General features: G+C 35.1%; 1 protein-coding gene across 2 annotated transcripts in view; it reads right to left on the bottom strand.

Annotated features, from left to right (window-relative positions):
* The window catches only part of MFSD14A (major facilitator superfamily domain containing 14A), a 39028-nt gene that overhangs the window by 11882 nt on the left and 14378 nt on the right, over window positions 1–12768 (bottom strand). For both annotated transcript variants that reach the window (XM_059077572.2, XM_067040469.1), the window contains 4 exons: window positions 6212–6274; window positions 5355–5482; window positions 3435–3549; window positions 240–458 (listed from right to left, as the gene is read on the bottom strand). In XM_059077572.2, the coding sequence (XP_058933555.1) occupies window positions 240–458; window positions 3435–3549; window positions 5355–5482; window positions 6212–6274 (525 nt within the window). The remainder of the gene's footprint in view (window positions 1–239; window positions 459–3434; window positions 3550–5354; window positions 5483–6211; window positions 6275–12768) is intronic.

The raw sequence follows: 12768 nt of genomic DNA, 5'->3' as shown, positions 1-12768 counted from the left end.
CAAAACACTGAACTATTCTTAAGAACATGCAGAGATATCTTCTGGCAGTGTACATACAGATACTTGGTGTCTTTTTTTTCCCCCCAGTTTATTCTCATCCTCCCCAAAAGTATTTCAAAATATTCTTAAAAATCCATCACGACGTTTTCCCCAAAGAAACATCCACAACAAAACATTAATGCTGTGCTGAATCACACATTCATTTTTTTGCCAAAGTGAATGAAAAAGCGTAAACGTACTGCAAAGGGGTCGGCCTGTTCCCAGGAAATGGGTGCTCCCCATGATGCAGGCCGCATCTTCTCAGGTAATGACTCCGGCACAGCAACAAGGATAAAACAAATATCTAGCAGAGCTATCGCTGTAGCCAGGACCACCACCAAGCTGTCCCCATACACTCGCCCAAGATAAGCGCCAATTGCAGGGCTGGTTACCAAACTTGCAGCAAATGTTGCCGAAACCTGCAACAAACCAAGATCGATAGAAAGAGATTAGGCAGGACATCTGGCTCCTTTACTTCCATACCACAGAGACTCTAACTTATGTCAGCCCTCCTGCTGCAGTCTCCCTTTCCTCCTCCTACCTGTGCCAGTTTTCTTATACTTTCTTCTTTTGCAGAAAGAGAAAAGAATTAGATTCTTAACTAAAAAATATGTAATAACCTCTAAGATAGTGGCTTCAGACTTTCTTTTAAGCCTTGGAGCCCTCTGTTTAAATAAATCCTACTGACAAACTTCTAAGTAAAAACAGATTTAAAAATAAAAAACTGTTTTAGTTGAAGAAGGATTGGGGGCCTGGATTACCATCCAAATACCACCCCCACCCCGACTGCCAGGCATGCTGGCCCCTGGAGTGCCTCCATAATCCCACAGTGCTCTGTGTAAGGAGTCTAAAACAATATTCTACGGAAATCCAATGCCACTGTGACTTTTCCCCCAATATTGAAGTTAAAATTAAATGAATGTTTACTTTGATACATATTTAAAGCTGGCTGAAATAAAGCTTAAAAACTTTATAAAGTTTATCTTTTCAGCAGTAATAGTGTTAAGCCACAGCACAAATCTGAACTTGGTCATCATTAGGTGGCAGGGTTAGGAAGAACGAGATAATCCATCCTTGGCATTGAGCCTGCCCATCTCTAACCATGTCTCTCTAACATCCTGAGGAAGCCCATAGAAGTCTGGTGAAGATGCAGATTAAAGTAGAGAAAACAGGGGGAGAAAAACTGTTAATCCCAGAAATATCTGGCCTACTGGACAAAGTGGCCTGCAAATCAATAGTACATGTGACAGCAGGTAACACCTGATAGAGACCACACTCTTCAGAGGATAATTAGAAATTAATGTTATAGGTGCATGAGCTTCTGCTCCCTACTCTGTGCTTTATTCTGTTTGTATGCTCTTTCTGACTTTTGCATGGAGGATTTAAACTTCACAGGAGTGCTTATTTACACAAGCACTTATTTAACAAGTACATAAAATTCTAATAACTATAAACATCTAGCTATCAACCCAAATGTTCATCAACTAGTGAATGGATAAACAAAATGTGGTATATCCCGTACAGTGGAATACTACACAGCAGTAAAAAAGGAACCACTGATATATGTATCAGCATAGATAAACCTCCTAAGATTATGCTAAGTGTAGACACAAAAGACTACATTTTGTATTATTTCATTTATATGAAATTTCTATTGAAAGCAAAACTACAGAGACAGAAGGTAGACTGGTGATTGCCTGGGGTCAGAGGTAAAGTGAAGATGGATGGCTGACGGAAATGTTCTAAAACTGTATTGTGGTCGTATTTCGTTACAGTAGCTCTAGAAATTCATTACAGTGGGCTGTGGTCTCAGAGAGACCTGGGTTATGAGCAGAGCTCTGGCACTGGAGTTGGGAAAGGGGCAATGGTTCTCACTGTAAGAGTCAGTGAGGTATCTGGGAATAGAAGAGAGCAAAGGTCTAATCAGAGTGCAGGTATTTCATGTCATTTCCCTTCTCCTCGATTCTCCTCCCTGGTGGCTATTTTTTTCTGGCCAGACAGAAAGAGGACCACAAAGATCACTTTATTCCCCTTTATCTGCAGCCATATTATTTCTAGAAGATTGAAACTGTCATTTACTAGATGTGCCTTCAATACATAAAGCTTCCAGGTTGAAACTATTAATTTCAAAGATTTGGCTATGACAAAATAAGTTATCTTAGCAAAAATAGAAACAACCTGGACTGTGGGCATGTTGCAAAGCAGTATAAATTTACTAAAACTGATTTAACTATACACATAAAATGGACAAATTTTATGGTATGTAAATTATATATCAATAAAGGTGTTTAAAAACATCCTGGCTATCATTAACTTCATATCATTTAATGTTCTTGAGTTTACAACTGATCATTAGTTTTTTTGGTAAGTTTCTCACTATAGGTATTTCCCTCCAAATCCTCTTAGTTCCATGATTCTTTGTTATATTTTTTGATTTTTGAATCAAAAACAACAGACTCTCATTAAAGTAAGATTCAACCTGACACAATATTCAGTCCTTATTTAACAAAAGATGCTTGCTCCCTATCTGCTGAAGCTCATCACTGTCCTACTTCTGGCTAACAGTGATCTGTCAACTTATTTTATTTCTAGATTTGATAGACATTAAGTGTTCAGAATTTGGCAAACTACTGCCCGTGGGCCGAATCTAGCTATAAATGATTCTTCCACGTTAAAAGTGATATAAACACATGTCCACAAGCAACAACAAAAGAATATGAGAGACAAACTTGCAAGGAGTAGTAAATAAGCTAAAGAGATCCAATGCAAAGTAAAATGAATATAGACAACAATATTGTACTATAATTATGTAATGTGATAAATATAGCTATAACAGCAAACATACTACAATATATAAATAGATCAAAGTAACACTTTGTGCACCTTAAAGTTAAATAATGTTATTATGTCAGACTTATTCAATAAAAATTAATATAAAAAAGAAAAAAAAAAAAAAAAAAAGAAAGAAAAGAAAAAATATGAGAAAGACTCTGTGTGGCCCAGAAAGCCACCAAAAAGGTTTGGGATCACTGAGATGGGTGTTAACCTATTATATTTTAGATTAGCCATTAAATAATAGTAACTTTAAAACTCATTACACATTAAATAGTTCTTTATTTTTAGTATTCTATTAAAAAGAACTTATATAAGGTAAAAATATTCCACTGTAATTTCAAATCTGATATGTGTGACTAATACTTACTGAATGAAAATATCAAAACTTACATGGCTTTGTACTGAAAAAAAAATTTAATGTTGTCTAATGGATGATTTTATTATAAAATGTATTTATGCAAAAATAAATCTTATAATGCAAAGGCTTACACTCCTTGTAATAAAAGACAATAACAGCGTGTTTTTCAGCAGACACAAAGGTACAGATTAAAAATACATACCAGTCCATAAGCCATACTTCTTTCATGTTCTTGGGTTATATCTGCTACATACGCAAATACCACAGAGAAGGTCACTGCAAAAACCCCAGAAACAGAGATAACAGCAAAGTACCACCTAGGATTGAAAGACAATTGACAAGAAATGGTTAGAAAACAATTACTATTACCTTCATCTTCCTTCATTTCTATAAGTGAACTAATGTATGTATAGCTAATTTCAGTCAACAGCTTACTAGGACAGTTCATAGATTAATTCTTCTATAAATCATAAGCCCCAGATATTATGTAAACAGGGCTAGATGTGGGCCTTCGATAGCAACTCAGCTACTATGCGGGAATACTTAAAATTAGAAAATGTATTCAGGTCAATTTTTTACCTAATTGTTGAATTGTTAAGCGGGTTTGTTGTTGTTTCTACTAAAAATAGCAACAAACTAGAGTCTACTATACTTCATCTATTATAATTTCCCATCACAGTACTACACAAAAAAACAAAATCCAGTAAATAAAACTGAGGGACAAGTTAGTCGATATTTATCTTGAGTCTATATATAGAAACTAGATGTTTTTCCATAACTTATCTTTAGTTCTTCAAATGTTGGCAAAACAACCTGTATGGCAGTTTCCAAAATAAAATGAACAAAAGCTATTTTAAAAAGCAAATTACATTTTTCTATACATGATTCAAAAATACCTGAGAATAAGAAGTCTCTATTGTAATGCTGATGTTTAGTTTTTAAAATCAAGTGAAATCATATTGCACTTTCATAATATCATGCCACCGGGACTTTATTGCTTACCAAATTTTTTCTAACATGCTGCTTTCCACGGCAAATAACTTGTTCATGCCCTAGATTTGTTTGGTAAGATTTCATTTAAATGATTAGCATTCATCAAGGGTTTGGCCTTCAGAGTTATATCTCACCTATGAGAGGAAGGAAGATCCTGCCTGATAAATAGCCCTGACCTTTCTAGATTCACCATGGAAATACAGCCGATCTATGATATAGAATTAACTAACATTAATATTCAAGTGGAGTAGAATATTAGTCAAAGAATTAAAAAATCTACAACTAAATTGGGCTCTATTATCTTGGGAAAATCATTCTCTTTGTGAGCTTTCCCTCCCTTCCTCCTCAGTGGAAGACTTGATTTTAATCAGGGTGGCCAAGAGCCCAGGCTCTTGTAACTAGGAGCAGCGTATGCCTGAAATCTGACCAAACAGACGCAAGCAGAGGTTGGGTGGGAATTCCATAGTTTCCCTAAAGGAAGGCAGTATGCTCTTTGTAGCCACTCCTTCCATCTTTTCTGCCTGAAGGTGACACAAGCTGGAGCTCACTTAAGCAGCCATCTGCACAGTGAGGTGATAGTGGAGGATGGCAGCGCATGAAGATAGAAAAAGTCTGGTTCCCGGGAACTGCCCTACCAGCTCTGGACTACTCAACTCCAGACTTTTATATGGAGAGAGAAATTAGCAATGAATTTCCTTGTTTTTAAGAAACTATTATTTGGGACTTTACTGATATATAACAAAATCTATTCCTAATTAATATAGATAAAATGATGATAAACCTTGTGTTTTTAACATCCTACTTAAGAAAATAAAAAGTTAGCAACCCTATCCAGTACCTAAACTATTGTTTTGAAATTTGGGCTGTGAAATCCAAAAGCAGATTAGCTGGTAGTCTACATGCTTCCTATAGTGGCACCTAGCTCAAAAAACGTTATTACTTACTGTTATATTACTTAGCTACTATATTTTTAAAGGCCTTTTTATCTGTATCTAAGAATAAATGTATTAGAAAAATAAATTAAAAACCTACATAAATAGGATGGAAAAAAAAGTGAAAGAAATAAGGGATTATTCAGAAGACAATTAACAGTTGATATTTAGTTGCTATAATCTGAATGTGCACATACCATGGGCTGATCTTCATTAAAGGAATTGGGGCACACGTGAAAAATACTGTTAGCAGCAAGAAGGATTTTCGGCCCCAAACATCAGAAAGAGCACCAATAAGTGGGGCACTGAGGAATGACAACAAACCCTAAAAAAAAGTTAAATGAAGAAAATACATATACTATGTATACTGATGAGCCAAAAGTATATCATTTTACTACCACAGAAGAATTTTAAACAAGTTTATTTCTAAAATACGTATATCACCAAACTTCAGATAAATAACTTGTTTCTTGTCTGTATATAATTTTAAAATTTCCCAAGACCATACAGAACCATCTGCAGGCTGTGGTAGCATATTAAACACAAAACGTTCTAATGAATTCTCAACCACAACTCTAGCAATTCTAGAAGGAATATCATATGCTAATTGTCAGTTTATAAATGTGTTCATCAAATGGAATCAAGAGTAAAGAATATGTAGAATAATCAAAACTTTACCATATTGATATATTTTATACTCATGCATTTTTTAAATAGTTCTTTTCTCTTCAATCTATATTCTTGTTGCTAGTTTACAAAAAGCACTCAGATCTCTGTAATGAAAGTGCCAACACAAAAAACACAGGGGAAATTTGTTATGATGTGGTTTATCATTATTATACATAGCTGTCTATATGTGAATCAAATCATATTTAAAACCCAGTTCATTTAAAAAGTGCTAAGTAATCCCCCAAGATATACTCCAGTTGTAAAAATTAACACTTTGGAGATTGATCAAGTAACTTAATAAACTGGCAGAATTACATATATTTACATAAGTATATGTGTGCATGTTTGTGTACATGCATATGTATATATATATGATTGATCCTACCTTTACTCCTTGAATTAGGCCATTCATCAGAAATGTATGTTTAGGGAAGGTTTCATGTAATACCTAAAGAATAAGAACAAAATAAAAAGCTCACTCTACATTTTAGTCCTAGTAAAACTTAAAACATCCCTTCATAACACAATCCAATTTTATTTCATATAAATTTTCAGGTTTGTAGACACTATGCATATGAGTAAATACTAATAATACCAAACATTTATATGGCATTTACTATGCCACAAGGCACTAAACTGGGCACTTTATCACATTGTCTCCTTTCATTCTTCATAATGGCCGTATTAGAAAACTGATACACAGAGAGGTTAAATGTCTTATCTAAGATCACATAGTAAGTGGCAAAACTGAAAGTGAACACAGGAAGTCAAGCCGGAAAGTCCATGCTTTTAATCACTATGCTATCCTGCTTCCAACATATAACCGACTGACATATAACTCCTTTTACAGACAGGTGTATTATCTAAGATAGGAGACTAGGAGAATAAATAGGGAAATTTTAATTGCCAAAAAGCGGACCTAGAGATTCCATAAGGTAAGAAAGAAAAAAAAAAAAATCCCAACCCTTGAAAATGTATAACAAGTTTCTTTATCCTTTCCAAGGCCTGGTCTCAAACCACATGGCATCAGTTTGTTCACTGGGTAACAAGTGAACCATTGGGAACTCACTGGTTGAGAAAGTAACTGGGGGAAAGGTAACTAAAAAAATAAAAAGCAGCAACCACCATTTTCTCAGCCTATGTTATCAGAGGCTTTATATATACTTTTAATTGATCCTAACAATATTATGAATTCGATATTACCACTTTACAGATGTGGCAACTGAGTTCTTGCTTGACTTAAAGCCAATGTTTCTTCCATCATACCATACTGTCTCTCAATAAAAACAATAGAGAATGGCAACGTGGGGAATGCGACAGGTCGGAAAATCTTCTCTTTAGGGAAGAAAAACTATGCTGGTTGTACTTTCTAACATCCTGCAAGTAAAACCTTTAGAAGGATTAGAAGACTCGCTTTTCTTCAGTTACTCTTCTGCCAATAACTAGAAATTTAACAAAAATTAGCTTGTATATAAAAATTAAATTAGAAATGTTTAGTATTCAAAGAAAATCAATAATATGGGAAAAATCACATATTTATGATGTTCATATATTTTGTGATTCTCAATGGAGGGTGATTTTGACCCCCAGAAGACATGTGACAATGTCTGGAGACATTTTTATCACAACATGAGGGATGGGGGAGGGCGGGCATCAGGGGAAAGAAAAGACGTTACTGGCTTCTATGAGGTAGAGGTCAGGAAGGCTGCTGAACATCCTACGATTCACAGGTCAGCCCTTCCCCCCAATAATCATCTGGCCCCAAATCTCGATAGCTGAAAAACCCTATTATTTATTATTTGTAGTGAAGACCCACGGATCCAAAGAAGGTGGGTGCAAACTTTTTCTGTAAAGAACCAGACAGTACATATTTTCAGTTTTTTCTAGCTTTGCAGGCCATACAGTCTCTGTCACAAGTGCTCAACTCAATAAAAGCAGCCATAGACTATACGTAAATGAATAGGCATGGTTGTGTTCCAATAAGACTTTATTTACAAAAAACAGTACTACAGTATTTGCTCTGGCCATAGTTTGCTAGTTCTTGTACTAGAGAAAAATATTTAAACTCCTTAAACTGGTATCCCCAAACCTTTCATAACAACTCAAATCTGCTTTTGTTCCAGTTATTACTAAGGGCCAATTCTTTCTAGGGACAAAGAATGGATTTGGTGTTAAAAAGAAAGATGGACATAACGAATGCTTACAAGAAGATTTGTAATACGCTAAATCTTATTTCTAACAATTCACTTTGCCAAGCCATCTTCCATTCCAATCAATCCGGTCTTTTCACTATTTTAGAAATATTCCTATGCTTTCCAATATTCATACTTTTACACATGATATCCTATCTACCATAAATGTTTGTTCCCCTTATCTTCCCTATCTAGTCGACCCCAAAATCTTCCATATTGCTCCTTGCTACCAAACTTTCCTGTCCAAAGCAATCAATTTCTCCTTTAGGACCATATAATAGGTGATTACAGCACTCCCTTGGTCATCACATATAGCTTTCTAGTATTTTTTATATTGCAGTACTCTGTTACTTAAGTCTTGTATTTTTCATCTTTTCAGGTATTTGATAAATATTTCTTTTCAATTATATTTCAAACCTCTTAAGGGCAGACAGGCACTATATCTACTATATCTATTAGTGCCTCATCAATAGATTGCCTTCATATATTAACTGTTCACTAAATGTTCATAATTAACAGATTATAAATTCTGCTTTCAAAATGACTTTATAACATGATAATTATGCAAATTGATTTAACCAATGTTACAAAATAAAAACTTTTAAAACCCCTCCAAAGGAATATAGCTAAAGATAAACAAACCCTCATGTTTGTTTTTTTTAACAAAAATTTTAACACAGAGACAAATATTAATATAAGAAGTTATAAAAATATTGGTTGTAAAGATTTTTGATCCTGGGGGACCCTTAAGCACTGGAGCTGAATAGGAAAATAATGTATTGTTTTCCAATAAATTTTATGGATCTTAAAAATTTTAAGAACTTAAAAAATTTTGAGAGTAAATAGTCCTTAAAATATTAAATGCTTCAGGACTATCTCTGAGCAAAGAATGCTAAGCCATTGATATAGAAGAGATGCTGGAGGACTGGAGTGCAGGGTCTTGCTTCATAACATGGATTGTGCATCTAGCAACTTGAACCATCAAATATTGGCCTAGTATTTCTAGAACCATAGGCCTGTCAAAAAAGTGAAGCCACTTCTTAGCATTATAGATCCTTAGACCTACTGTCATTAATTCTCTTTATGTAAATGTATATTATTTAGTCAATCAATAATCACTGACTGAACACTCACTATGAACCAACCATATAGTCATAACCTCTCAAAGTGTTAGATTACTGTCCTTAAAAATGTCAATATAAAATTCTTCTGTATAATTAACATAAATCCCCTTGCTGGTGGAGATTTCACCATCCTCCCCTGGGCAGGTGCTCCACATGGAACGCAGCCTTTGTTCTTTGACTGTATTCTAGAACAGTGTTCTGGAAGCTCTATGGGCTTAAAACTCAAAGATAATTGCAACCACATGAAATTTTTTAAAAATTTAACTTCACATTACTTTTTAAAATGAAGGCTGGGCTTCCCTGGTGGCGCAGTGGTTGAGAGTCCGCCTGCCAATGCAGGCGACACGGGTTCGTGCCCCGGTCTGGGAAGATTCCCACATGCCGCGGAGCGGCTGGGCCCGTAAGCTATGGTCACTGAGCCTGCGCGTCCGGAGCCTGTGCTCCGCAATGGGAGGGGCCACAGCAGTGAGAGGCCCGCGTACCAAAAAAAGAAAAAATAAATAAAATGAAGGCTATTATAAATCCAAAACCAAACATTTATTATAATTAATGTTTTAAATTTGGTTATCCATTAAATGAATTAATTCAAAGAGTATCTTTGAATATTGAAACGCTTAAACTTTATAATTTTTGAGAGCTATGTATGGGAAGACAGAGATACATAAAATGCAAATAAACTCAATTATATCTTCATCTTCACTTTCCCTTTTTAAATGAATGTTAAGAGCTGTGACTCTCTAGCAGGCAACATTTATAATCAGTTTCAAAACACATTAAGACAGAAATAAAATGTTTAAAGGTTAACAGACTTTTGGAAAAGAGAGCAAAGTGCTACAACTTGGTGCCTTCTACTCCAAAACTCACTTTTCCCCACACCCCAACACAGGGGAATACAGGAGTCCAAAACAAAGAGAAAAAGGCTACTAATAAAATCAACAACAATAAAAAATTGCAAGCAGAAAGTCTCAAAATGAACAAAACCTTTTTTAAAGGCCCACACTGAATTAGTATATTGGTTCTTAATTAGTGATATATACTAGATATATGAGAATCACTCCTAAAAAATACACATGCCTGAGCCTCCCCCTTGAAAACTCTGATTTCAGCCAGACAGGTTGTAAGGCCTAGGTATTTGGGGGAAAAAAAAAAACCAAAAACAAAAACAGGTATCACTAATATTCACCTCTGGTTTAAAAAAATCACTGAATTAATAGATACCATATTTTAACAGCTGAAACATTCATCTCCAGTTGGCCAATCTGTCCTAATGGGGCTGGTAAAGCCTACCCTGAAGCCAAAATCTCCTAAACTGATGGTTGCCTGGAGGGATGAGTAGGACTGCAGGAGAACTTTCCTGTTCTTACACATTTCACATTGCTTAATGGTCTACAACAGGCACACACTGTGTTTCTAATTACTAAAAAAGTAACATATATAACATATAGAGAGGACTGTATATATATAGATTTCCCATGCACAATTTTTTTTCAGTGATGTTTCAAAGATTCTTGCTGTTCCAATGCCCAAAGGCCAAAACATCAGGAAGTACCTAGAGTATAACAAGTCTCAACACTTAGATACATCTAATCTCTACAATTCAATCCTTGTTTTGCCTAAAACTCGCCACCCAAGGTTTTCCCCATCAAGCAAAAAAATGTAGAGCACAAACACTGCAATTGTTTTTTAAAATGTGTATACATTAAAGAGAAAAGAATCAGAAAAATAAAACTCGGACCTTAACATTCATTAATATTTCAACTTATTTTTAGTGAGAGAAAGCTTGATTTTAAAAAATATAATGAAGTGAAAAATTGAAAAAGGTAAAGAATTATGACTATGATAATATTACGGACAACTGCCCCATGTAACACCTCATCATTTCACCATTTTAAAGCATTCAAGTATTAAAAACAAACATGGGAATTAAGAGTAGCTGTTACAACAACAATGGGGTGAAAGAAGTCTTTCCATAAATAAAATAATTGGCAACAATGTTATAGCAATTATTCTAAGAAATATATTTTTGCTGACAAAAGAAAAATAATTCATTAAGTCCCAAATTAGCACTTTTCATTTTCCTGACCATAATTCAATTCAGTATTCTAAAAAGTACAAGAAAAAAGAGAGAAAAAGAAAAAGAAAAATCAAAGGTACTATCCATTTTTTAATTAACAAAAAATAGTTAAGAACGTACTAAGCACACAGTTTTCCCATAGCTATGAAAAATGAACTAACAAGCAAGCAGTTATATCTAAATAACTGGATTTCTTCCTTGTTCTTAAAAAAGACAATCTTTTTGTCCAATTAGAAAAAATGATACCAAAGTTAGACAACAAGTTGAGATATCTAAAAAATATAAACGAGATACGAATTTTAAAAACAGCTACACGCACTTCAAATCATGATGACAAATTATGGAATCATCACAAAAAGCTTTTTTTTGATGGCTTGCTCACAGTTTACCCAATATTTTAATCTCTCTACTTAGTATTTGGGATGCAGATAAGCTCAACTACCTAAAACATGGGTATGAACCACTTGCTACCAGTATTCTCCAAGACTGAGCACTGGGAACAAAACAAGCCTTGGTTTAAAACCAAAGCTGCAGTTTACTATCAGAGTAACAAGTTGCTTAACTCTTCTAAACCTTAATTTCCTCATCTGTATTACTGAAACTGAGAAGGACCCTGTAGGAGCTCCAGGGTATAGGGAGCCTTTCAGTTCAGCCTCCATGACTTTCCCTGAGTTCCAAAGGGCAGATTTGAACAGTGCTAATCCAGGAAGGGAAGGGATGCAGAGTCAATGGAGGAACAGTCAAGAAACAATAGCACAGCCTTGGGGCAGGGTCCTGGTTCCACCTCAAGGGACACACATAACAATATCTTTAAGCCCTTTTATAGAATTAAAACCAACAAGTGGAAGATGTCAGCATTCTCCATACCAGAGAAGACCAACTGAGGCCAGACTAAAGGAACCAGAGAAGCTCATCAAGATTACCTGAAATGAGATTAAAGGAGTGCAGGCCCTACACATACCCTCCCTAATCTTATCAGCAACTCCACCCTTGAACTATCGCAATAAAACTCTTCACCAAATCCTCCCAGGTTGGGACACACATTCATAGTTTCATAGAGGGCAGGAGGCCACTGTGTTCCTCTTTGCCTGGCAAAGCCATAAAGCTATTCTCTTCTACCTCACCCAAAACTCTGTCTCCAAGATTTGATTCGGCACCAGTGTACAGAGAGGCTGAGCTTTCGGCATGATTATGAGGCTAATTCCTCATTGATAAAGTGGTTTTGAGGATTTAAAGTAACGTATTTACAGTGCTTAGTACTATGCCTGGACTCATCATTATATAAATATATACAAATTGCTATTACAAAGCTCAAGTACTTTAAACCATAGGACTAATGATCCACCAGACAGATTTATATGTTAAATTGGTAGATTATAAATAAGCACACTCTAATATTAGAAAGCTAATACAAAGGTGTGAGAACACATAGTTATTATAGCACCACAGTAGCCCTTGGCATCAGGTTATTACAGTATAATGTGGTTACAAATGTCATAATCATAATGATGATTAGACTAGTTCAATCTATCTATATATGATCATTCAGTTT

The sequence above is a fragment of the Kogia breviceps genome, chromosome 1 (genome assembly GCF_026419965.1).
Source record: "Kogia breviceps isolate mKogBre1 chromosome 1, mKogBre1 haplotype 1, whole genome shotgun sequence".
Lineage (NCBI taxonomy): Eukaryota > Metazoa > Chordata > Mammalia > Artiodactyla > Physeteridae > Kogia > Kogia breviceps.
This window is presented reverse-complemented; position numbering and strand designations above follow the sequence as displayed.